This window comes from Pseudophryne corroboree, chromosome 10 (genome assembly GCF_028390025.1).
Source record: "Pseudophryne corroboree isolate aPseCor3 chromosome 10, aPseCor3.hap2, whole genome shotgun sequence".
NCBI lineage: Eukaryota > Metazoa > Chordata > Amphibia > Anura > Myobatrachidae > Pseudophryne > Pseudophryne corroboree.
The window spans coordinates 209,742,481-209,770,413 of NC_086453.1; the positions used below are offsets into that span (position 1 = coordinate 209,742,481).

At 48.9% G+C, this 27,933-nt stretch overlaps 1 protein-coding gene across 1 annotated transcript in view; it reads right to left on the reverse strand.

Annotated features, from left to right (window-relative positions):
- Nucleotides 1-27,933, reverse strand: part of CFAP74 (cilia and flagella associated protein 74) — a 741,155-nt gene that overhangs the window by 180,703 nt on the left and 532,519 nt on the right. Inside the window, exon 23 of the mRNA XM_063943052.1 lies at nucleotides 4,487-4,574. Within this exon, the coding sequence (XP_063799122.1) occupies nucleotides 4,487-4,574 (88 nt within the window). The remainder of the gene's footprint in view (nucleotides 1-4,486; nucleotides 4,575-27,933) is intronic.

The window sequence follows — 27,933 nt, forward strand, 5'->3', positions numbered from 1 at the left end:
TATGTGTAGGGAAGTCTCCTGACTCGTCCATAGTCCTTGGAAGTTTCTTCCCTGTGTGACTGCCCCCCAACCTCGAAGGCTGGCATCCGTGGTCACCAGGACCCAGTCCTGTATGCCGAATCTGCGGCCCTCTAGAAGATGAGCACTCTGCAGCCACCACAACAGCGACACCCTGGGCCTTGGAGACAGGGTTATCAGCCGATGCATCTGAAGATGCGATCCGGACCACTTGTCCAACAGATCCCACTGAAAGATCCTTGCATGGAACCTTCCGAATGGAATTGCTTCGTAAGAAGCCACCATCTTTCCCAGGACTCGCGTGCAGAGGTGCACCGACACCTGTTTTGGTTTTAGGAGGTCTCTGACTAGAGATGACAACTCCTTGGCCTTCTCCTCCGGGAGAAACACTTTTTTCTGTTCTGTGTCCAGAACCATCCCCAGGAACAGTAGACGCGTTGTAGGAACCAGCTGCGACTTTGGAATATTCAGGATCCAGCCGTGCTGTTGTAGCACTTCCCGAGCTAGTGCTACTCCGATCAACAACTGTTCCCTGGACCTCGCCTTTATAAGGAGATCGTCCAAGTACGGGATAATTAAAACTCCCTTTTTCCGAAGGAGTATCATCATTTCGGCCATTACCTTGGTAAATACCCTCGGTAAGCATCCTTGATGTCCAGTGATACCATGTAATCCCCCTCGTCCAGGCTTGCAATCACCGCCCTGAGCGATTCCATCTTGAACTTGAACCTTCTTATATAAGTGTTCAAGGATTTTAAATTTAAAATGGGTCTCACCGAACCGTCCGGTTTCGGTACCACAAACATTGTGGAATAGTAACCCCGTCCTTGTTGAAGGAGGGGTACCTTGATTATCACCTGCTGAGAATACAGCTTGTGAATCGCCTCCAGCACTGCCTCCCTGTCCGGGGGAGCTGTCGGCAAGGCAGATTTGAGGAAACGGCGAGGGGGAGACGTCTCGAATTCCAGCTTGTACCCCTGAGATACTACTTGTAGAATCCAGGGATCCACCCGTGAGCGAGCCCACTGGTCGCTGAAGTTCTTGAGACGGGCCCCCACCGTACCTGGCTCCGCCTGTGGAGCCCCAGCGTCATGCGGTGGACTTAGAGGAAGCGGGGGAGGACTTTTGTTCCTGGGAACTGGCTGTATGTTGCAGCTTTTTCCCTCTACCTCTGCCTCTGGGCAGAAAGGACGCGCCTCTAACCCGCTTGCCTTTCTGGGGCCGAAAGGACTGTACCTGATAATACGGTGCTTTCATTGGCTGAGAGGGAACATGGGGTAAAAATGCTGACTTCCCAGCTGTCGCTGTGGAAACGAGGTCCGAGAGACCATCCCCAAACAACTCCTCACCCTTGTAAGGCAAAACTTCCATGTGCCTTTTAGAATCTGCATCTCCTGTCCACTGCCGAGTCCACAATCCTCTCCTGGCAGAAATGGACATTGCGTTTATTTTAGATGCCAGCCGGCAAATATCCCTCTGTGCATCTCTCATGTATAAGACAGCGTCTTTAATATGCTCTACGGTTAGCAATATAGTGTCCCTGTCTAGGATATCAATGTTTTCCGACAGGGAATCTGACCACGCAGCTGCAGCACTGCACATCCATGCTGAAGCAATAGCCGGTCTCAGTATAATTCCTGAGTGTGTATATACAGACTTCAGGATAGCCTCCTGCTTTCTATCCGCAGGCTCCTTTAGGGCGGCCGTGTCCGGAGACGGTAGTGCCACCTTTTTTGACACACGTGTGAGCGCTTTATCCACCCTAGGGGATGTCTCCCAACGTGACCTGTCCTCTGGCGGGAAAGGGTACGCCATTAGTAACTTTTTAGAAATTACCAGTTTCTTATCGGGGGAAGCCCACGCTTCTTCACACACTTCATTTAATTCATCAGATGGGGGAAAAACCACTGGTAGCTTTTTCTCCCCAAACATAATACCCTTTTTTGTTGCACCTGGGGTAATATCAGAAATGTGCAACACATTTTTCATTGCCGTAATCATATAACGAGTGGCTCTATTGGAATGTACACTAGTCTCATCGTCGTCGACACTGGAGTCAGTATCCGTGTCGACATCTGTGTCTGCCATCTGAGGTAGTGGGCGTTTTAGAGCCCCTGATGGCTTTTGAGACGCCTGGGCAGGCACGGGCTTAGAAACCGGCTGTCCCACATCTGCTATGTCGTCAAACCTTTTATGTAAGGAGTTGACACTGTCGCGTAATTCCTTCCACATGTCCATCCATTCAGGTGTCGACCCCGCATAAGACCCCTGCTCCGCCTCCACATAAGCCTCCTCATCAAACATGTCGACACAGCCGTACCGACACACCGCACACACACAGGGAATGCTCTGACTGAGGACAGGACCCCACAAAGTCCTTTGGGGAGACAGAGAGAGAGTATGCCAGCACACACCAGAGCGCTATATAATGCAGGGATACACACTACACACAGTGATATTTCCCCTATAGCTGCTATAATACACAGTTTGCGCCTAAATTTAGTGCCCCCCCTCTCTTTTTTACCCTATTGAGCCTGAAAACTGCAGGGGAGAGCCTTGGGAGCGTCCTTCCAGCGGAGCTGTGAGAGGAAAATGGCGCCAGTGTGCTGAGGGAGATAGCCCTGCCCCCTTCACGGCGGACCTCTCCCGCTTTTTTCAGGATATTTTTGGCAGGGGATTTTACACATATATAGTCTTACTGACTATATTATGTGTGTTTTTGCCAAGCTAAGGTATTTTTATTGCAGCCCAGGGTGCCCCCCCCCAGCGCCCTGCACCCATCAGTGACCGGAGTGTGTGGTGTGCATGGGGAGCAATGGCGCACAGCTGCAGTGCTGTGCGCTACCTTAATGAAGACCGGAGTCTTCAGCCGCCGATTTCCTGGACGTTCTTCTTGCTTCTGGCTCTGCAAGGGGGACGGCGGCGCGGCTCCGGGACCGGACGACCGAGGCTGGGCCTGTGTTCGATCCCTCTGGAGCTAATGGTGTCCAGTAGCCTATGAAGCCCAAGCTAGCTGCAAGCAGGTAGGTTCGCTTCTTCTCCCCTCAGTCCCTCGTAGCAGTGAGTCTGTTGCCAGCAGATCTCACTGAAAATAAAAAACCTAAATATACTTTCTTTTCTAAGAGCTCAGGAGAGCCCCTAGTGTGCAACCAGCTCGGCCGGGCACAAAATTCTAACTGAGGTCTGGAGGAGGGGCATAGAGGGAGGAGCCAGTGCACACCAGGTAGTCCTAAATCTTTCTTAGTTGTGCCCAGTCTCCTGCGGAGCCGCTATTCCCCATGGTCCTTACGGAGTTCCCAGCATCCACTAGGACGTCAGAGAAACTCTGATCTTACCATATACTGTACATTAGAAACTCTAAGCTGTATCCTATTAAATAACAGAGAATGTAAGCCCAACATATTGCAGTACTTGTTAAGCTGACCATCTGCGCCAAAGTCTTCCTGATCTGGTCAGTCCCACACTAACACACAGAATGTAAAGTACAGTCATTGCTACATGAGTTGTACCTCCTGCTTAACAGCGTATCTGTGTACTGGCTTTCAAACACAAGACATCCCCCAATTATAGCAGCTAATATACTGAACACCCACGGAATTCGCATGTATACTTATTTATAGGGACAATTGTTTTATCTGATTATCAGCTACGCTATTGTGATGCCATTTTTTTTATTTCCCTTACTAAATACAACATTGATGGCCATCGACCATGAATGAATGATTTAGCAACAACCGCTTGTCTGAGACCGATGGCCAGTGCTTTCATTGATGGCCAGCTATCGATAGTATAATATCATTGGCTGAACCTGATGGTGAATAACAAATGTGTTTTGTGCATATGCAAAACACAGAACATCAATGGATTCTGTATAAAACTATCAATGGTCAATACTAGAAAGGGCTTGAATCAGAATGACATGCAATGCCAAAGTTCACATAGTTTTATTTTTTGCTACTGTGAGCATGTGAACCACTCTAAAAACTCGTAAGGCGCGTGTGTTACACAGAGTGTACACACAAAGGCACAGATGCGATTGAGTCACGCGGTATCAGCAATGTATTAGAAAAGTACTGGGTGTTCCTGGAAGGTGGTTATTAAGACGCGCAAAAATGGCCTGTCTAATGGGTGTCACTGGAGTGTCGCTAAAGTGTTGCGTACACAGGTGCATTAACATTCTTAATGGAGACCATACTCCCCGGAAAATCAGCACCTGCCATAGGGCAGGAGCAAGTTTCAATAGAGTAACTGATGGTGGCATCGAAAGACGTTCCAGGCCGTATTACAGTGCCTATAGATGATCAATCCTTACACATTCATATACATGGATGTACACCAGGAAAGGGCTCTGTAGCGGCAATCGTATAAACTCGCAGATAGGCGACCGCTGAAAGATACAGCCCCGCACATCCGCCCCCACAGCTGAGTCAGGTCCAAAGTTTCTCATTTCCACTAATATTAAACTGACCTGGTCAACTACAGATATCGTCATTGGGACCTCCAACACTCCAGTTTCTTTATCAAAATATGAATTGGCATCTTGCGAAAGGGAGCGTCTAGAAAACAGAATATTTGATATGTCAAAGAAATGATGAACTGTGTATACTGTATCACATATAATCAGGATTCTCAAAATGGATTATCAGTTTTATTTATAGAATTTAAATGTACAGTAATAATTCACTTCACAGAATGTCCCTCTTCACACCCTATAGTTTAGAGGAGTTACTGCTGCCTGCATAGTGGTTCCCAGGGGTACAATGGCTTGGTGGTCCAGGACCAAATCAAATAATAAATGGTCAATGTGATAGGCAAAACCAGTGCTGTTGGCTGTCAATCATAAAATAAGTGGACAAACACAAGTATAGCCCTGTCCTCCCCTACATATTGTACCTAGGAATACCAAGTAAGCGCAATTTACTCAAGTTAATAATTTTTGCTGAATTTCTCAACAAGAAACTTTGACCCTAGGGGTACTGTGAAAAAAATCTGATACTGTAAGGTGCCGTGATTAAAAAAAAGCTTGGGAACAACTGGATTAAGAGATAACAATAGATAGCAATAGCGACATTGCAAACAACAAGGTAGTGATGTGCACCGGACATTTTTCGGGTTTTGTGTTTTGGTTTTGGATTCGGTTCCGCGGCCGTGTTTTGGATTCGGACGCGTTTTGGCAAAACCTCACCGAAATTTTTTTGTCGGATTCGGGTGTGTTTTGGATTTGGGTGTTTTTTTCAAAAAACCCTAAAAAACAGCTTAAATCATAGAATTTGGGGGCAATTTTGATCCCATAGTATTATTAACCTCAATAACCATAATTTCCACTCATTTCCAGTCTATTCTGAACACCTCACAATATTATTTTTAGTCCTAAAATTTGCACCGAGGTCGCTGGATGGCTAAGCTAAGCGACACAAGTGGCCGACACAAACACCTGGCCCATCTAGGAGTGGCACTGCAGTGTCAGGCAGGATGGCACTTCAAAAAAAATTGTCCCCAAACAGCACATGATGCAAAGAAAAAAAGAGGCGCACCAAGGTCGCTGTGTGACTAAGCTAAGTGACACAAGTGGCCGACACAAACACCTGGCCCATCTAGGAGTGGCACTGCAGTGTCAGGCAGGATGGCACTTCAAAAAAATTGTCCCCAAACAGCACATGATGCAAAGAAAAAAAGAGGCGCACCAAGGTCGCTGTGTGACTAAGCTAAGCGACACAAGTGGCCGACACAAACACCTGGCCCATCTAGGAGTGGCACTGCAGTGTCAGGCAGGATGGCACTTCAAAAAAATTGTCCACAAACAGCACATGATGCAAAGAAAAAAAGAGGTGCACCAAGGTCGCTGTGTGACTAAGCTAAGCGACACAAGTGGCCGACACAAACACCTGGCCCATCTAGGAGTGGCACTGCAGTGTCAGGCAGGATGGCACTTCAAAAAAATTGTCCCCAAACAGCACGTGACATGATGCAAAGAAAAATGAAAGAAAAAAGAGGTGCAAGATGGAATTGTCCTTGGGCCCTCCCACCCACCCTTATGTTGTATAAACAGGACATGCACACTTTAACGAACCCATCATTTCAGCGACAGGGTCTGCCACATGACTGTGACTGAAATGACTGGTTGGTTTGGGCCCCCACCAAAAAAAGAAGCAATCAATCTCTCCTTGCACAAACTGGCTCTACAGAGGCAAGATGTCCACCTCATCATCATCCTCCCGATTCCTCACTCCTTTCACTGTGTACATCCCCCTCCTCACAGATTATTAATTCGTCCCCACTGGAATCCACCATCTCAGGTCCCTGTGTACTTTGTGGAGGCAATTGCTGCTGGTGAATGTCTCCACGGAGGAATTGAATATTATTAATTTTGATGAACATCATCTTCTCCACATTTTCTGGAAGTAACCTCGTACGCCGATTGCTGACAAGGTGAGCGGCTGCACTAAACACTCTTTCGGAGTACACACTGGAGGGAGGGCAACTTAGGTAGAATAAAGCCAGTTTGTGCAAGGGCCTCCAAATTGCCTCTTTTTCCTGCCAGTATACGTACGGACTGTCTGACGTGCCTACTTGGATGCGGTCACTCATATAATCGTCCACCATTCTTTCAATGGTGAGAGAATCATATGAAGTGACAGTAGACGACATGTCAGTAATCGTTGGCAGGTCCTTCAGTCTGGACCAGATGTCAGCACTCGCTCCAGACTGCCCTGCATCACCGCCAGCGGGTAGGCTCGGAATTCTTAGCCTTTTCCTCGCACCCCCAGTTGCGGGAGAATGTGAAGGAGGAGATGTTGACGGGTCACGTTCCGCTTGACTTGACAATTTTCTCACCAGCAGGTCTTTGAACCTCTGCAGACTTGTGTCTGCCGGAAAGAGAGATACAACGTAGGTTTTAAATCTAGGATCGAGCACGGTGGCCAAAATGTAGTGCTCTGATTTCAACAGATTGACCACCCGTGAATCCTGGTTAAGCGAATTAAGGGCTCCATCCACAAGTCCCACATGCCTAGCGGAATCACTCTGTTTTAGCTCCTCCTTCAATGTCTCCAGCTTCTTCTGCAAAAGCCTGATGAGGGGAATGACCTGACTCAGGCTGGCAGTGTCTGAACTGACTACACGTGTGGCAAGTTCAAAGGGTTGCAGAACCTTGCACAACGTTGAAATCATTCTCCACTGCGCTTGAGTCAGGTGCATTCCCCCTCCTTTGCCTATATCGTGGGCAGATGTATAGGCTTGAATGGCCTTTTGCTGCTCCTCCATCCTCTGAAGCATATAGAGGGTTGAATTCCACCTCGTTACCACCTCTTGCTTCAGATGATGGCAGGGCAGGTTCAGGACTGTTTGGTGGTGCTCCAGTCTTCTGTACGCGCGGCTGAATGCCGAAAGTGGCCCGCAATTCTTCGGGCCACCGACAGCATCTCTTGCACGCCCCTGTCGTTTTTTAAATAATTCTGCACCACCAAATTCAATGTATGTGCAAAACATGGGACGTGCTGGAATTTGCCCAGATGTAATGCACGCACAATATTGCTGGCGTTGTCCGATGTCACAAATCCCCAGGAGAGTCCAATTGGGGTAAGCCATTCTGCGATGATCTTCCTCAGTTTCCGTAAGAGGTTGTCAGCTGTGTGCCTCTTCTGGAAAGCGGTGATACAAAGCGTAGCCTGCCTAGGAACGAGTTGGCGTTTGCGAGATGCTGCTACTGGTGCCGCCGCTGCTGTTTTTGCTGCGGGAGGCAATACATCTACCCAGTGGGCTGTCACAGTCATATAGTCCTGAGTCTGCCCTGCTCCACTTGTCCACATGTCCGTGGTTAAGTGGACATTGGGTACAACTGCATTTTTTAGGACACTGGTGAGTCTTTTTCTGAGGTCTGTGTACATTTTCGGTATCGCCTGCCTAGAGAAATGGAACCTAGATGGTATTTGGTACCGGGGACACAGTACCTCAATCAAGTCTTTAGTTGCCTCTAAATTAACGGTGGATACCGGAACCACGTTTCTCACCGCCCAGGCTGCCAAGGCCTGAGTTATCTGCTTTGCAGCAGGATGACTGCTGTGATATTTCATCTTCCTCGCAAAGGACTGATGAACAGTCAATTGCTTACTGGAAGTAGTACAAGTGATCTACCGACTTCCCCTCTGGGATGACGATCGACTCCCAGCAGCTACAACAGCAGCACCAGCAGCAGTAGGCGTTACACTCAAGGTTGCATCGGAGGAATCCCAGGCAGGAGAGGACTCGTCAGACTTGCCAGTGACATGGCCTGCAGGACTATTGGCTTTCCTGGGTAAGGAGGAAATTGACACTGAGGGAGTTGGTGGTGTGGTTTGCAGGAGCTTGGCTACAAGAGGAAGGGATTTAGTGGTCAGTGGACTGCTTCTGCTGTCACCCAAAGTTTTTGAACTTGTCACTGACTTATGATGAATGCGCTGCAGGTGACGTATAAGGGAGGATGTTCCGAGGTGGTTAACGTCCTTACCCTTACTTATTACAGCTTGACAAAGGCAACACACAGCTTGACACCTGTTGTCCGCATTTGTGTTGAAATAATTCCACACAGAAGAGCTGATTTTTTTTGTATTTTGACCAGGCATGTCAATGGCCATATTCGTCCCACGGACAACAGGTGTCTCCCCGGGTGCCTGACTTAAACAAACCACCTCACCATCAGAATCCTCCTTGTCAATTTCCTCCCCAGCGCCAGCAACACCCATATCCTCATCCTGGTGTACTTCAACAGTGACATCTTCAATTTGACTATCAGGAACTGGACTGCGGATGCTCCTTCCAGCACTTGCAGGGGGCGTGCAAATGGTGGAAGGCGCAAGCTCTTCCCGTCCAGTGTTGGGAAGGTCAGGCATCGCAACCGACACAATTGGACTCTCCTTGGGTATTTGTAATTTAGAAGAACGCACAGTTCTTTGCTGTGCTTTTGCCAGCTTAAGTCTTTTCATTTTTCTAACGAGAGGATGAGTGCTTCCATCCTCATGTGAAGCTGAACCACTAGCCATGAACATAGGCCAGGGCCTCAGCCGTTCCTTGCCACTCCGTGTCGTAAATGGCATATTGGCAAGTTTACGCTTCTCCTCAGACGCTTTTAATTTTGATTTTTGGGTCATTTTACTGAACTTTTGTTTTTTGGATTTTACATGCTCTCTACTATGACATTGGGCATCGGCGTTGGCAGACGACGTTGATGGCATTTCATCGTCTCGGCCATGACTAGTGGCAGCAGCTTCAGCACGAGGTGGAAGTGGATCTTGATTTTTCCCTATTTTTTTAACCTCCACATTTTTGTTCTCCATTTTTTAATGTGTGGAATTATATGCCAGTATCAATAGCAATGGCCTACTACTATATATACTGCGCACAACTAAAATGCACCACAGTTATAGAAAGTAGATGGATAGTATACTTAATGACGACACAGAGGTAGGTACAGCAGTGGCCTTCCGTACCGTACTGCTATATATAGTATACTGGTGGTCACTGTGTCAGCAAACTGCAAAACTAAAATGCACCACAGGTATAGAATGTAGATGGATAGTACACTTAATGACAACACAGAGGTAGGTACAGCAGTGGCCTTCCGTACCGTACTGCTATATATAGTATACTGGTGGTCACTGTGTCAGCAAACTGCAAAACTAAAATGCACCACAGGTATAGAATGTAGATGGATAGTACACTTAATGACGACACAGAGGTAGGTACAGCAGTGGCCTTCCATACCGTACTGCTATATATAGTATACTGGTGGTCACTGTGTCAGCAAACTGCAAAACTAAAATGCACCACAGGTATAGAATGTAGATGGATAGTATACTTAATGACGACACAGAGGTAGGTACAGCAGTGGCCTTCCGTACCGTACTGCTATATATTATATACTGGTGGTCACTGGTCAGCAAAACTCTGCACTGTACTCCTCCTATATAATATTAATTATACTGGTGGTCCCCAGTCCCCACAATAAAGCAGCACACTGAGCACAGATATGGAGTGTTTTTCAGGCACACAACGTATACTGGTGGTCACTGTCAGCAAAACTCTGCACTGTACTCCTGCTATATAATATACAGCTGCTCCCCAGTCCCCACAATTAAGCAGTGTGAGCACAGATATATATGCAGCACACTGAGCACAGATATGGAGCGTTATTTTTCAGGCAGACAACGTATACTGGTGGTCACTGTCAGCAAAACTCTGCACTGTACTCCTGCTATATAATACAGCTGCTCCCCAGTCCCCACAATTAAGCAGTGTGAGCACAGATATATGCAGTACACTGAGCACAGATATGGAGCGTTATTTTTCAGGCAGAGAACGGATAACTGGTGGTCACTGATCAGCAAAACTCTGCACTGTACTCCTCCTATATTATACAGCTGCTCCCCAGTCCTCCCCACAATTAAGCAATAATGCACAATCAAGTTCAACATAAACGGAGAGGACGCCATCCACGTCCTCTCCCTAACATTTCCAATGCACGAGTAAAAATGGCGGCGACGTGCGGCTACTTACATAGAATCCGAATCTCGCGAGAATCCGACAGCGGGATGATGATGACGTTCGGGCGCGCTCGGGTTACCCGAGCCATACGGGAGAATCCGAGTATGGCTCGGACCCGTGTAAAAAGGGTGAAGTTCGGGGGGTTCGGTTTCCGAGAAACCGAACCCGCTCATCACTAGTATATACAGCGTCAAAAGAAACACTGAGAGTACCAAAGTACAGCATATACAATACTAGGTGATTCATCGCGCCCTACGGGCGCTTTTCACACCGTCGTAAGGAGCTATGCCCCCTTAACCCTTGCATACCCTTGTGGCATGCAATATTTGTATTATATGGAGTATTACCTCCAATCATAATTGTGTGAGTGGTTAAATATTGCACGGACAAAGGGCGTGCGCTGGTTAAGGGGTCGTAGCCCCTCGCAATGGCGTGAACAGCGCACGCAGGGCCTGATGAATCACCTAGTAAATGCTGTGATTGGGGGGAGTGGCGGGGGAGACGCGGATGGGGGAGGGGGTCCGGGGGTGCCGCGGGTCGGGGAGGGGTGGTTGCTGGGGTGGTGCGGGTGGGGGATTAGGGCTGGTGTGGTGGTGGGGAGGGGCGGGTGCCGCAGGTGGGGTCCGGAGCCACCGCGGGTGCCGCAAGGTGGGGGAGGGGCAGGTGCGGTAGGTGGGGGAGGGGCGGGGGAGGGGTGTTGCGGATGGGGTAGGAGTCCGGAGCCACCATGGGTGGTGGAGGGTGTGTGTGCGGGTGCCGCGGATGGGGACCAGCGGTACTGCGAGTGGGGGAGGGGTAATGCTTCTCCTCCTGGAAGCAGCTAGGCTGCTGTCCTCCCTTTGGCAGTGACTCTCCCGGAGACTCGCACAGCAGCCAATCATTATTGTTAGCGCCGGTGTCCCAACACGTCGCATTACAGGGAAGAAGATGCACTCAATAAATGACAGCTCCCAGCAGGCCTTAGCGCCGGAATGCTTCAGCGCTATGGGCTGCTGGGAGCTGTAGTTTATTTAGTACGTCTACTTCCCTGTAATGCGGCGTGTTGGGACACCGGCGCTAAGAATAGTGACTGGCTGGCAGAACTGACTGACTCGCTGAATCAATGTAAAGGTTGAGAGTGCTGTGCAGTGTCAGTGACATTGCACACCCACTGCACTGAACAGCACTGTCACCTTTTAAATTGATTCAGCGTCCAGACATTACCCTCCGCCACATGACCCACTCTATTTGTTACATTAGCCATCCCGGGGCTTCCAGGCCGGCAGCCCAAGTGCTGTGTTGCGGAGTCAGGGCCTCTGGGGATCTGGGCGCGGCTGTGGCAGGGTGGCACTTCTGTGAAATCACAAGCAGAGGAGGCTCCGGGGCTCAGAGAGTATGCGACGCAGGGAGGGCTATGAAAGCCTTCCGCTGCACCGCTTTCATACACATCTATTCCGGTGGACGCAGCAGCTTTTGTTCCACCTGCGCCGCGGCTAGGGAGTGGGGATTGTTCATGCCAGAGGGGGCAGGCGGACTGGCAGCAGGAAATAGGGGGTCATTCCAACCTGATCATAGCTGTGCTAAATTTAGCACAGCAACGATCACTTACACTGACATGCGAGGGGACGCCCCGCATGTCAGGCCGCCCCCCCCACACGCGTAAAAAAGCATTGCACAGCGGCGATGCTTTTGTACTTGAAGAGTAACTCTCAGCCAGCGCAGCTCCTGCGGCTGGCCGGGAGTTACTCGTCGCTGCCCTGGTCGCAGCGGCTGCATGTGACGTCATGCAGGCACTGCGGGCTGCCCCCTCACGGTCTGGCCACGCCTGCGTTGGCCGGACCATGCCCACAAAACGATGGCCAAAAGCCGCCGTGCCGCCCCCTCCCACCTGTGCCTGAGGCAGAGGCGATCGCGAGGCAATGACAGCCGTCGGCTGTCAGCCATGCCCCGGCGCACTGCAGTGTCGGGGCATGCACAGTTCTGACCTGATCGCTGCGATGAACTGCAGCGAGCGATCAGGTCAGAATGACCCCCATAGGACGCTGCAGTAAAAGGATATTTTTTTCCTATCTACAGCACAGAAACTTGCTGCAGATGCAGTGGCATACCCTCCACCTGTACCTTTTTGGCAGGTACAGTACCTTTTTTTTATGGTCTGTACTGATTTTTGGCTCTTCAAACTTCCATTGAAAGTATAGGAAAAGGGGCGTGGCCACGGCCACGTGTCAAATTTGTCCCGATTTTTATGTGTAAATTGTAGTAGGGTATGTTGCTGCAGATGCAGTGGGCATATTTTGGGGTGTGGAGCTGGAGCTGCTTCATCCCCATTGTTAATCCTGCTCTGGGAACACAACACACAGCAGCCAAAGGGCAGAGCCTCCCATTGGATGTAACCTGTTTGGGAGGGCATTTCTCACCCAATCAGCTGTGGACTGGGTGTGATAAACCTGCTGCTAACCGAATGAGAGCTCCTAGCCACTCCCAGCGTTATCCACACAGTCACAGATCTGGCCAATTATATAGGAGATACTCCATCAAAATCCACATTAACAAATGCCACCATCACTTTTTGACATTCCTCCCAACAACAGACAAGCTCTTGGATGAAGCAACATGAAGAACTATTCATCATACAAAACATAAAATAATAAATACGATGAGAAACATTAGTGTACATTTATGTAGAGAAACATGACATCATCTGTAAAATAAAATAAAATAATTTACTAATATTGTGTTGATTAACTTAAATTGGATCTGTCACTAGGGGGACCTAGGAACTAAATTACTGTACGAAGAACTGGAGAAGGTTCTACAAAGTGTTTCCAGTGTCACGGTCACTCTTCTGTAGTACAGAACAACAAAAGAAACTACTTGTTCAGAGCCTCAAACAAATCAATCATTTAAATAAAGCCAACAAATTAAGGTACAACAGGCTCATGAGACACTGCGCTTGCCACACCACTATGTGAGATGGATTGGAAGACTATAGAACAAGAAAAGTGGCTGCGCTGTGTGTCAGCAGCTATATAAAATAGAGAGCACAACGTATAAAATGTATAGAATTTATTCTCTTAATCAAATATAGTTATAAAACATGTAGGTTAATAATACACCTATATCTGTCTCAGGTGATATAAAGGTTCAGCCGTGTGATAAAATGGCTATCCAATATATTAGATCCTAATTGTGCAATAGGGAGGGAACAGGAGAATTTGTAGATGTAGTTCCAGATAAATATAAACGTATACTACCTCTCCGGCAAGGGCTGGTATAAACTTGGCCGGGCGTCCCTGGCTAGTGAGTCCTGCGTTGCTATCACCGCCAGCCAGCGATCACGAGAACAGGAGACGACCGCACATTTCCTCCTGGCGGCAGGTACTCAGCTTTGGGATACCCACCTTTCCGCTCCGCTGTACAATCACATTGTGCATCTCAGCAGCTTGCTTCATCGCCGGCTGGCGATCAGGAGTACAGGAGACGATTATACATCACTTTCTATTGGGAGGTGCTCGGCACTGGGCACCGCAACACTCCTCTCCTCTGTGCAGAACATCGGGCAACGCAGGACTCACTAGCCGGGGACGCCCGGCCAAGTTTATACCAGCCCTTGCCGGAGAGGTAGTATACGTTTATATTTATCTGGAACTACATCTACAAATTCTCCTGTTCCCTCCCTATTGCACAATTAGGATCTAATATATTGGATAGCCATTTTATCACACGGCTGAACCTTTATATCACCTGAGACAGATATAGGTGTATTATTAACCTACATGTTTTATAACTATATTTGATTAAGAGAATAAATTCTATACATTTTATACGTTGTGCTCTCTATTTTATATAGCTGCTGAGACACAGCGCAGCCACTTCACTCTTCTGTAGACCTGTCTTTCTCCAGCACTATTCTATATCACCTCATCATACTCATTATTCAGCATTCCTAACTGCTGTCTGCACTGACACAGAGCAGGAAGACCGCTGGCGGAGAGACTGCTCCTATGTTTCATTAGTGTACTAGTGCTACAGTGGCACGCCTTACCAGTGTGGGACTGGGGCTTGAAGGGCAGTGATAGGTTCCCTCATTTAGGGGTGGGGCCAGCTGTAACGGAGGCTTGGGTGATCATTAGAAAGTGCATGGCCTAGGCCATTTGATAAATATACATAGTAAATACTGCTAATGTACCAGATTAATAAGGACAACACACTGTAAAAAATACACCAAAGTCCTGTGCAGTATAAGGAAACACATGTATAATCATTATATATATATATATATATATATATATATACATACACACACACAAAACATATAAACATTATACTGTAATGTATCATTCAAGCGCACAGTCTGGGCCTGATCCCTAGAAGACAAGGTGGCCCGCTAGGCAGTGGGGCACACTGGGGTTTTCCACTCTACCCATGTGGGCCAGTCCAACCCTGCAACTTACTGAAACATTTCCCAGGTGGATGGTAGTGGACTGGGAAATATTTTTATCATTCTCCGCTCAATTACAATCACCGGGTCCCATTGGTGACCAGTCCTCTAAAAATAAGATTTTACTTACCGATAAATCTATTTCTCGTAGTCCGTAGTGGATGCTGGGGACTCCGTCAGGACCATGGGGATTAGCGGCTCCGCAGGAGACAGGGCACAAAAATAAAGCTTTAGGATCAGGTGGTGTGCACTGGCTCCTCCCCCTATGACCCTCCTCCAAGCCTCAGTTAGGATACTGTGCCCGGACGAGCGTACACAATAAGGAAGGATTTTGAATCCCGGGTAAGACTCATACCAGCCACACCAATCACACCGTACAACTTGTGATCTGAACCCAGTTAACAGTATGACAACGTAGGAGCCTCTGAACAGACGGCTCACAACAAGAACAACCCGATTTTTTTGTAACAATAACTATGTACAAGTATTGCAGACAATCCGCACTTGGGATGGGCGCCCAGCATCCACTACGGACTACGAGAAATAGATTTATCGGTAAGTAAAATCTTATTTTCTCTAACGTCCTAGTGGATGCTGGGGACTCCGTCAGGACCATGGGGATTATACCAAAGCTCCCAAACGGGCGGGAGAGTGCGGATGACTCTGCAGCACCGAATGAGAGAACTCCAGGTCCTCTTTAGCCAGGGTATCAAATTTGTAGAATTTTACAAACGTGTTCTCCCCCGACCACGTAGCTGCTCGGCAGAGTTGTAATGCCGAGACCCCTCGGGCAGCCGCCCAGGATGAGCCCACCTTCCTTGTGGAATGGGCCTTGACAGATTTAGGCTGTGGCAGGCCTGCCACAGAATGTGCAAGTTGAATTGTGCTACAAATCCAACGAGCAATCGTCTGCTTAGAAGCAGGAGCACCCAGCTTGTTGGGTGCATACAGTATAAACAGCGAGTCAGATTTTCTGACTCCAGCCGTCCTTGAAATATATATTTTCAATGCCCTGACAACGTCCAGCAACTTGGAATCCTCCAAATCGCTAGTAGCCGCAGGCACCACAATAGGCTGGTTCAGGTGAAACGCTGACACCACCTTAGGCAGAAAATGAGGACGCGTCCGCAGTTCTGCCCTGTCCGAATGGAAAATCAGATATGGGCTTTTATACGATAAAGCCGCCAATTCTGACACTCTCCTGGCTGAAGCCAGGGCCAGTAGCATGGTTACTTTCCATGTAAGATATTTCAAATCCGCCGATTTGAGTGGCTCAAACCAATGGGATTTGAGAAAATCCAAAACTACATTAAGGTCCCACGGAGCCACTGGGGGCACAACCGGGGGCTGTATATGTAGTACTCCTTTTACAAAAGTCTGGACTTCAGGAACTGAAGCCAATTCTTTCTGGAAGAAAATCGACAGGGCCGAAATTTGAACCTTAATAGACCCCAACTTGAGGCCCATAGACAATCCTGTTTGCAGGAAATGTAGGAATCGACCCAATTGAAATTCCTCCGTGGGGGCCTTCCTGGCCTCACACCATGCAACATATTTTCTCCAAATGCGGTGATAATGTTGTGCAGTCACCTCCTTCCTGGCTTTAACCAGTGTAGGAATGACCTCTTCTGGAATGCCTTTTTCCCTTAGAATTCGGCGTTCAACCGCCACGCCGTCAAACGCAGCCGCGGTAAGTCTTGGAATAGACACGGTCCCTGCTGAATCAGGTCCCGTCTTAGAGGTAGAGGCCACGGATTTTCCGTGAGCATCTCCTGAAGTTCCGGGTACCAAGTTCTTCTTGGCCAATCCGGAGCCACGAGTATCGTTCTTACTCCCCTTTGCCGTATAATTCTCAGTACTTTTGGTATGAGAGGCAGAGGAGGAAACACATACACTGACTGGAACACCCACGGTGTTACCAGAGCGTCCACAGCTATTGCCTGAGGGTCTCTTGACCTGGCGCAATACCTGTCCAGTTTTTTGTTGAGGCGAGACGCCATCATATCCACCTTTGGTTTTTCCCAACGGTTCACAATCATGTGGAAGACTTCTGGATGAAGTCCCCACTCTCCCGGGTGTAGATCGTGTCTGCTGAGGAAGTCTGCTTCCCAGTTGTCCACTCCCGGAATGAACACTGCTGACAGTGCTATCACATGATCTTCCGCCCAGCGAAGAATCCTTGCAGCTTCTGCCATTGCTCTCCTGCTTCTTGTGCCGCCCTGTCTGTTTACGTGGGCGACTGCCGTGATGTTGTCCGACTGGATCAACACCGGCTGACCCTGAAGCAGGGGTTTTGCCAGGCTTAGAGCATTGTAAATCGCTCTTAGCTCCAGTATATTTATGTGAAGAGACATCTCCAGGCTTGACCATACTCCCTGGAAGTTTCTTCCCTGTGTGACCGCTCCCCAGCCTCTCAGACTGGCATCCGTGGTCACCAGGACCCAGTCCTGTATGCCGAATCTGCGGCCTTCTAACAGATGAGCACTCTGCAACCACCACAGAAGAGACACCCTTGTCCGTGGCGATAAGGTTATCCGCTGATGCATCTGCAGATGCGATCCGGACCATTTGTCCAGCAGATCCCACTGAAAAGTTCGTGCGTGGAATCTGCCGAATGGGATTGCTTCGTAAGAAGCCACCATCTTTCCCAGGACTCTTGTGCATTGATGCACAGACACTTTTCCTGGTTTTAGGAGGTTCCTGACAAGTTCGGATAACTCCTTGGCTTTCTCCTCCGGAAGAAACACCTTTTTCTGAACCGTGTCCAGAATCATACCCAGGAACAGCAGACGTGTTGTCGGGGTCAACTGAGATTTTGGAAAATTCAGAATCCACCCGTGTTGTTGCAGCACTACTTGGGTTAGTGCTACTCCGTCCTCCAGCTGTTCTCTGGACCTTGCCCTTATCAGGAGATTGTCCAAGTAAGGGATAATTAATACGCCTCTTCTTCGCAGAAGAATCATCATTTCGGCCATTACCTTGGTAAAGACCCGAGGTGCCGTGGACAATCCAAACGGCAGCGTCTGAAACTGATAATAACAGTTTTGCACCACGAACCTGAGGTACCCTTGATGTGAAGGGCAAATTGGGACATGCAGGTAAGCATCTTTTATGTCCAGGGACACCATAAAGTCCCCTTCTTCCAGATTCGCTATCACTGCTCTGAGTGATTCCATCTTGAACTTGAATTTTTGTATGTACAGGTTCAAAGATTTCAGATTTAGAATAGGTCTTACCGAGCCGTCCGGCTTCGGTACCACAAATAGCGTGGAGTAATACCCCTTTTCCTGTTGTAGGAGGGGTACCTTGACTATCACCTGCTGAGAAAACAGCTTGTGAATGGCTTCCAATACCGTCGCCCTGTCTGAGGGAGACGTTGGCAAAGCAGACTTTAGGAACCGGCGAGGGGGAGACTTCTCGAATTCCAACCTGTAACCCTGAGATACTACCTGCAGGATCCAGGGGTCCACCTGTGAGCAAGCCCACTGCGCGCTGAAATTCTTGAGTCGACCCCCCACCGTTCCTGAGTCCGCTTGTAAAGCCCCAGCGTCATGCTGAGGGCTTTGCAGAACCCGCGGAGGGCTTCTGTTCCTGGGAAGGAGCTGCTTGCTGCCCTCTCTTACCCTTTCCTCTGCCTCGGGGCAGATATGACTGTCCTTTTGCCCGCTTCTTATAGGACCGAAAGGACTGCGGCTGAAAAGACGGTGTCTTTTTCTGTTGGGAGGGGGTCTGAGGTAAAAAGGTGGATTTCCCGGCAGTTGCTGTGGCCACCAAATCCGATAGACCGACGCCAAATAATTCCTCCCCTTTATACGGCAATACTTCCATATGCCGTTTGGAATCCGCATCACCTGACCACTGTCGTGTCCATAAACTTCTTCTGGCAGATATGGACATCGCACTTACTCTCGATGCCAGAGTGCAAATATCCCTCTGAGCATCTCGCATATAAAGAAAAGCATCCTTTAATTGCTCTAAAGTCTGTAAAATACTGTCCCTATCCAGGGTATCAATATTTTCAGTCAGGGAATCCGACCAGACCACCCCAGCACTGCACATCCAGGCTGAGGCGATGGCTGGTCGCAGTATAACACCAGTATGTGTGTATATACTTTTTAGGGTAGTTTCCAGCCTCCTATCAGCTGGATCCTTGAGGGCGGCCGTATCAGGAGACGGTAACGCCACTTGTTTTGATAAGCGTGTGAGCGCCTTATCCACCTTAGGGGGTGTTTCCCAGCGCGCCCTAACCTCTGGCGGGAAAGGGTATAATGCCAATAACTTTTTTGAAATTAGCACTTTTCTATCTGGGTTAACCCACGCTTCATCACATACATCATTCAATTCCTCTGATTCAGGAAAAACTACAGGTAGTTTTTTTCACCCCCCACATAATACCCTTTTTGTGGTACTTGTAGTATCAGAGATATGCAAAGCCTCCTTCATTGCCGTGATCATATAACGTGTGGCCCTACTGGAAAATAAGAATTTACTTACCGATAATTCTATTTCTCGTAGTCCGTAGTGGATGCTGGGGACTCCGTCAGGACCATGGGGAATAGCGGCTCCGCAGGAGACAGGGCACAAAAATAAAGCTTTAGGATTAGGTGGTGTGTACTGGCTCCTCCCCCTATGACCCTCCTCCAAGCCTCAGTTAGGATACTGTGCCCGGACGAGCGTACACAATAAGGAAGGATATTGAATCCCGGGTAAGACTCATACCAGCCACACCAATCACACCGTATAACTTGTGATCTGAACCCAGTTAACAGTATGACAAACGTAGGAGCCTCTAAACAGACGGCTCACAACAATAACAACCCGAATTTGTTTGTAACAATAACTATGTACAAGTATTGCAGACAATCCGCACTTGGGATGGGCGCCCAGCATCCACTACGGACTACGAGAAATAGAATTATCGGTAAGTAAATTCTTATTTTCTCTAACGTCCTAAGTGGATGCTGGGGACTCCGTCAGGACCATGGGGATTATACCAAAGCTCCCAAACGGGCGGGAGAGTGCGGATGACTCTGCAGCACCGAATGAGAGAACTCAAGGTCCTCCTCAGCCAGGGTATCAAATTTGTAGAATTTTGCAAACGTGTTTGCCCCTGACCAAGTAGCAGCTCGGCAGAGTTGTAATGCCGAGACCCCCCGGGCAGCCGCCCAGGATGAGCCCACTTTCCTTGTGGAATGGGCCTTGACAGATTTAGGTTGTGGCAAGCCTGCCACAGAATGTGCAAGTTGAATTGTGCTACAAATCCAACGAGCAATCGTCTGCTTAGAAGCAGGAGCACCCATCTTGTTGGGTGCATACAATATAAACAGTGAGTCAGACTTTCTGACTCCCGCCGTTCTTGAAATATATATTTTCAATGCCCGGACCACGTCCAACAACTTGGAATCCTCCAAATCGTTAGTAGCCGCAGGCACCACAATAGGCTGGTTCAGGTGAAACGCTGACACCACCTTAGGCAGAAAATGAGGACGCGTCCGCAGTTCTGCCCTGTCCGTATGGAAAATCAGATATGGGCTCTTATATGATAAAGCCGCCAATTCTGATACTCTCCTGGCTGAAGCCAGGGCCAGTAGCATGGTTACTTTCCATGTAAGATACTTCAACTCCACCGATTTGAGCGGCTCAAACCAATGGGATTTGAGAAAATCCAAGACTACATTAAGATCCCACGGTGCCACTGGGGGCACAACCGGGGGCTGTATATGTAGTACTCCTTTTACAAAAGTCTGGACTTCAGGAACTGAAGCCAATTCTTTCTGGAAGAAAATCGACAGGGCCGAAATTTGAACCTTAATGGACCCCAATTTGAGGCCCATAGACAATCCTGTTTGCAGGAAATGTAGGAATCGACCCAGTTGAAATTCCTCCGTGGGGGCCTTCCTGGCCTCACACCACGCAACATATTTTCTCCAAATGCGGTGATAATGTTGTGCAGTCACCTCCTTCCTGGCTTTTACCAGTGTAGGAATGACCTCTTCCGGAATGCCTTTTTCCCTTAGAATTCGGCGTTCAACCGCCATGCCGTCAAACGCAGCCGCGGTAAGTCTTGGAATAGACACGGTCCCTGCTGAAGCAGGTCCCGTCTTAGAGGTAGAGGCCACGGATCCTCCGTGAGCATCTCTTGAAGTTCCGGGTACCAAGTTCTTCTTGGCCAATCCGGAGCCACTAGTATCGTTCTTACTCCCTTTTGCCGTATAATTCTCAGTACTTTTGGTATGAGAGGCAGAGGAGGGAACACATACACTGACTGGAACACCCACGGTGTTACCAGAGCGTCCACAGCTATTGCCTGAGGGTCTCTTGACCTGGCGCAATACCTGTCCAGTTTTTTGTTGAGGCGGGACGCCATCATATCCACCATTGGTTTTTTCCAACGGTTCACAATCAAGTGGAAGACTTCTGGATGAAGTCCCCACTCTCCCGGGTGTAGATCGTGTCTGCTGAGGAAGTCTGCTTCCCAGTTGTCCACTCCCGGAATGAATACTGCTGACAGTGCTATCACATGATCTTCCGCCCAGCGAAGAATCCTTGCAGCTTCTGCCATTGCTGTCCTGCTTCTTGTGCCGCCCTGTCTGTTTACGTGGGCGACTGCCGTGATGTTGTCCGACTGGATCAACACCGGCTGACCCTGAAGCAGGGGTTTTGCCAGACTTAGAGCATTGTAAATCGCTCTTAGCTCCAGTATATTTATGTGAAGAGACATCTCCAGGCTTGACCATACTCCCTGGAAGTTTCTTCCCTGTGTGACCGCTCCCCAGCCTCTCAGACTGGCATCCGTGGTCACCAGGACCCAGTCCTGTATGCCGAATCTGCGGCCCTCTAACAGATGAGCACTCTGCAACCACCACAGAAGAGACACCCTTGTCCGTGGCGATAAGGTTATCCGCTGATGCATCTGCAGATGCGATCCGGACCATTTGTCCAGCAGATCCCACTGAAAAGTTTGTGCGTGGAATCTGCCGAATGGAATCGCTTCGTAAGAAGCCACCATCTTTCCCAGGACTCTTGTGCATTGATGCACAGACACTGTCCCTGGTTTTAGGAGGTTCCTGACAAGTTCGGATAACTCCCTGGCTTTCTCCTCCGGAAGAAACACCTTTTTCTGAACCGTGTCCAGAATCATTCCCAGGAACAGCAGACGTGTCGTCGGGGTCAACTGAGATTTTGGAAAATTCAGAATCCACCCGTGTTGTTGCAGCACTAGTTGGGTTAGTGCTACTCCGTCCTCCAGCTGTTCTCTGGACCTTGCCCTTATCAGGAGATCGTCCAAGTAAGGGATAATTAATACGCCTCTTCTTCGCAGAAGGATCATCATTTCGGCCATTACCTTGGTAAAGACCCGAGGTGCCGTGGACAATCCAAACGGCAGCGTCTGAAACTGATAATGACAGTTTTGCACCACGAACCTGAGGTACCCTTGATGTGAAGGGCAAATTGGGACATGCAGGTAAGCATCCTTTATGTCCAGGGACACCATAAAGTCCCCTTCTTCCAGATTCGCTATCACTGCTCTGAGTGACTCCATCTTGAACTTGAATTTTTGTATGTACAGGTTCAAAGATTTCAGATTTAGAATAGGTCTTACCGAGCCGTCCGGCTTCGGTACCACAAATAGCGTGGAGTAATACCCCTTTCCCTGTTGTAGGAGGGGTACCTTGACTATCACCCGCTGAGAAAACAGCTTGTGAATGGCTTCCAATACCGTCGCCCTGTCTGAGGGAGACGTTGGCAAAGCAGACTTTAGGAACCGGCGAGGGGGAGACTTCTCGAATTCCAACCTGTAACCCTGAGATACTACCTGCAGAATCCAGGGGTCCACCTGTGAGCAAGCCCACTGTGCGCTGAAATTCTTGAGTCGACCCCCCACCGCTCCTGAGTCCGCTTGTAAGGCCCCAGCGTCATGCTGAGGGCTTTGCAGAACCCTGGGAGGGCTTCTGTTCCTGGGCAGGGGCTGCTTGCTGCCCTCTCTTACCCCTTCCTCTGCCCCGAGGCAGATATGACTGTCCTTTTGTCCGCTTGTTCTTATAGGACCGAAAGGACTGCGGCTGAAAAGACGGTGTCTTTTTCTGTTGGGAGGGGGTCTGAGGTAAAAAAGTGGATTTTCCGGCAGTTGCCGTAGCCACCAGATCCGATAGACCGACGCCAAATAATTCCTCCCCTTTATACGGCAATACTTCCATATGTCGTTTGGAATCCGCATCACCTGACCACTGTCGCGTCCATAAACTCCTTCTGGCAGATATGGACATCGCATTTACTCTCGATGCCAGAGTGCAAATATCTCTCTGCGCATCTCGAATATAAAAGGAAAGCATCCTTTAATTGCTCTATAGTCAATAAAATACTGTCCCTATCCAGGGTATCAATATTTTCAGTCAGGGAATCCAACCAGACGACCCCAGCACTGCACATCCAGGCTGAGGCGATGGCTGGTCGCAGTATAACACCAGTATGTGTGTATATACTTTTTAGGGTAGTTTCCAGTCTCCTATCCGCTGGATCCCTGAGGGCGGCCGTATCAGGAGACGGTAACGCCACTTGTTTTGATAAGCGTGTGAGCGCCTTATCCACCCTAGGGGGTGTTTCCCAGCGCGCCCTAACCTCTGGCGGGAAAGGGTATAATGCTAATAACTTTTTTGAAATTAGCATTTTTCTATCTGGGTTAACCCACGCTTCATCACATACATCATTTAATTCCTCTGATTCAGGAAAAACTACAGGTAGTTTTTTCACCCCCCACATAATACCCCTTTTTGTGGTACTTGCAGTATCAGAGATATGCAAAGCCTCCTTCATTGCCGTGATCATATAACGTGTGGCCCTACTTGAAAATACGTTTGTTTCATCACCGTCGACACTAGATTCAGTGTCTGTGTCTGGGTCTGTGTCGACCGACTGAGGTAAAGGGCGCTTTACAGCCCCTGACGGTGTCTGAGACGCCTGGGCAGGTACTAACTGGTTTGCCGGCCGTCTCATGTCGTCAACTGATTTTTGTAATGTGCTGACATTATCACGTAATTCCATAAACAAAGCCATCCATTCCGGTGTCGACTCCCTGGGGGGTGACATCACCATTATCGGCAATTGCTCTGCCTCCACGCCAACATCGTCCTCATACATGTCGACACACACGTACCGACACACAGCAGACACACAGGGAATGCTCTTATCGAAGACAGGACCCCACTAGCCCTTTGGGGAGACAGAGGGAGAGTTTGCCAGCACACACCCAAGCGCTATAATATATATGGGAACAACCTTATATAAGTGTTGTTCCTTATAGCAGCTTAAATATATCCAATATATCGCCAAAAAATGCCCCCCCTCTCTGTTTTACCCTGTTTCTGTAGTGCAGTGCAGGGGAGAGTCCTGGGAGCCTTCCTCACAGCGGAGCTGAGCAGGAAAATGGCGCTGTGTGCTGAGGAGAATAAGCCCCGCCCCCTATTTCGGCGGGCTTTCCTCCCGTAGTTTTAGATAACTGGCATGGGTTAAATACATACATATAGCCTCAATGGCTATATGTGATGTATTCTTTTGCCATAAGGTATTAAAATATTGCTGCCCAGGGCGCCCCCAGCAGCGCCCTGCACCCTCCGTGACCGCTTGGTGTGAAGTGTGTGACAACAATGGCGCACAGCTGCAGTGCTGTGCGCTACCTTCATGAAGACTGAAGAGCCTTCTGCCGCCTGTTTCCGGACCTTCAATCTTCAGCATCTGTAAGGGGGGTCGGCGGCGCGGCTCCGGGACGAACCCCAGGGTGAGACCTGTGTTCCGACTCCCTCTGGAGCTAATGGTGTCCAGTAGCCTAAGAATCCAATCCATCCTGCACGCAGGTGAGTTGAAATTCTCTCCCCTAAGTCCCTCGATGCAGTGAGCCTGTTGCCAGCAGGACTCACTGAAAATAAAAAACTTTTTCTAAGCAGCTCTTTAGGAGAGCCACCTAGATTGCACCCTGCTCGGACGGGCACAAAAACCTAACTGAGGCTTGGAGGAGGGTCATAGGGGGAGGAGCCAGTACACACCACCTAATCCTAAAGCTTTATTTTTGTGCCCTGTCTCCTGCGGAGCCGCTATTCCCCATGGTCCTGACGGAGTCCCCAGCATCCACTTAGGACGTTAGAGAAAATACGTTTGTTTCTTCACCGTCGACACTAGATCCGTGTCTGGGTCTGTGTCGACCGACTGAGGTAAAGGGCGTTTTACAGCCCCTGACGGTGTCTGAGACGCCTGGGCAGGTACTAACTGGTTTTCCGGCCGTCTCATGTCATCAACTGATTTTTGTAATGTGCTGACATTATCACGTAATTCCATAAACAAAGCCATCCATTCCGGTGTCGACTCCCTGGGGGGTGACATCACCATTACCGGCAATTGCTCTGCCTCCACACCAACATCGTCCTCATACATGTCGACACACACGTACCGACACACAGCAGACACACAGGGAATGCTCTATTGAAGACAGGACCCCACTAGCCCTTTGGGGAGACAGAGGGAGAGTTTTCCAGCACACACCCAAGCGCTATAATATATATGGGAACAACCCTATATAAGTGTTGTATCCTTATAGCAGCTTAAATATAGTAATATCGCCAAAAAAAGTGCCCCCCCTCTCTGTTTTACCCTGTTTCTGTAGTGCAGTGCAGGGGAGAGTCCTGGGAGCCTTCCTCACAGCGGAGCTGAGCAGGAAAATGGCGCTGTGTGCTGAGGAGAATAAGCCCCGCCCCCTATTTCGGCGGGCTCTTCTCCGGAGTTTGTGAGATCTGGCAGGGGTTAAATACATCCATATAGCCTCAAGGGCTATATGTGATGTATTTTTTAGCCATAAAAAGGTATTATACATTGCTGCCCAGGGCGCCCCCCCAGCGCCCTGCACCCTCCGTGACCGCTGTGTGAAGTGTGCTGACAACAATGGCGCACAGCTGCAGTGCTGTGCGCTACCTCAGGAAGACTGAAAAGTCTTCTGCCGCCTGCTTCTGGACCTCTTCCATCTTCGGCATCTGCAAGGGGGGTCGGCGGCGCGGCTCCGGGACCGGACTCCATGGCTGGGCCTTTGTTCGATCCCTCTGGAGCTAATGGTGTCCAGTAGCCTAAGAAGCCAATCCATCCTGCACGCAGGTGAGTTGACTTCTCTCCCCTAAGTCCCTCGATGCAGTGAGCCTGTTGCCAGCAGGACTCACTGAAAATAAAAAACCTAAAAACTTTTTCTAAGCAGCTCTTTAGGAGAGCCACCTAGATTGCACCCTGCTCGGACGGGCACAAAAACCTAACTGAGGCTTGGAGGAGGGTCATAGGGGGAGGAGCCAGTGCACACCACCTGATCCTAAAGCTTTATTTTTGTGCCCTGTCTCCTGCGGAGCCGCTAATCCCCATGGTCCTGACGGAGTCCCCAGCATCCACTAGGACGTTAGAGAAAATGTATTATTTCTTCATGTATATAAAATTTGTTCATTGCTATCAAATGTGATCCTTTATGTGACCAATAAAATGCTTAGACTAAACTTTCAATTGTAACATTCATCTGTGTCATAATTACCTACTCTCTGTGGTGGGTTACCCTGAGCTTGGTCACCGGAAACTAAATGAAGCTAAAGTACTTGTCAAAATGGTAATCCATTGGCTATGGGTGTAGCATATTTGGTCTGTCCTGTGACTGTTAAAGCTAAAGTTTGTAATGAACCAGCAAATGTCAGTGATTGCTATTTTGCCCATAACATTCTGGTGAACACAACACAGGGTCTAGAGTCTAGATGAAGCATGTGAAACTCAAAATCCCAACCGTGACAAATTATCAAGGTCTAAGGGGTATATTCAATTGAAGTCGGATCCATACCGACATTCATTTGTCGGAATGGAGACGACATGGGCTATTCAATGCCATCTCAATCCGACTTTTAAAAAAGTCGAATTGAGATGTGGGAGCTGAGACGGGGGAGAGCAGCGGCTACAGCAGCGTAGCCGGAGGATGTGTCAAAGCCGCCGCTCACGGCAGCATCCACCCGGCTCCAGCAAGTGAGGTCTCGCTTGCTGGAGCCGAGTGGACGCTGCTCTGAGCGGCGGCTGTGACACATCCTCCGGCTACGCTGCTATAGCCGCTGCTGTAGCGCTGCTTTCCCCAGTCTCCCTGCTGGTCTCCCCCCTCTCCTCCTCTCGGCTCCCTCATCTCAATCCGACTGTTTTTAAAGTCAGATTGAGATGGTCGGAAAGGGGGCCAAAACCTGTCGGTTTTGGCCCCGTTTTTTCGACAGAAGCACGCGGATCGGCAGCTATTCCGCCGACCCATGTGCTTTTCAACTTGTCGAATAATTTTGGGTTATATTGAACAGGTCGGAACCCCTTCCGACCTAAAAAAGTTGAAAACTGCCATCTTTTCGACAGTCGTCAGCTTTCGACTTCAATTGAATATACCCCTAAGTCTTGTATATATATATATATATATATATATATATATATATATACACTAGCTGGAGTACCCGGCGTTGCCTGGGATTTTAAGAATGTTTGTTTACAAAAATGAATGTAAATATTAAACACACAGTATAAATAACATAGTATAAAAAGCATGTAAAATGTTATACACACCAATACACTGAAAACCCAATGTGCTGCTGGGGGACCATGCTACTTCCACTATATATCTCTCAGTGTGTGGGTTTGCGCTACCTCCATTCCCCTCCTCACATCATGTCACAGCCCCTGTCCCATGCAGCCCTGTCATCACTGACATATCATGCATGTCCTGATATACTCTGTGCTGCTGGGCCACCCCTAGGGGTGCTAGTGGTGTGTTACCCCCACAGTGTTTGTTCCCAGAGTGTAAGTAATATGTGTAGCAAGTTTGTGGTAAATTGCTCGAGGCATTCCAGAGTTATGCTGTCTGCTAAAAAAACTCTGTGCTGCTGCCTCAACCCTAGGGGTGCTAGGGGTGTCTTACCCCCACAGTGTTTGTTCCCAGAGTG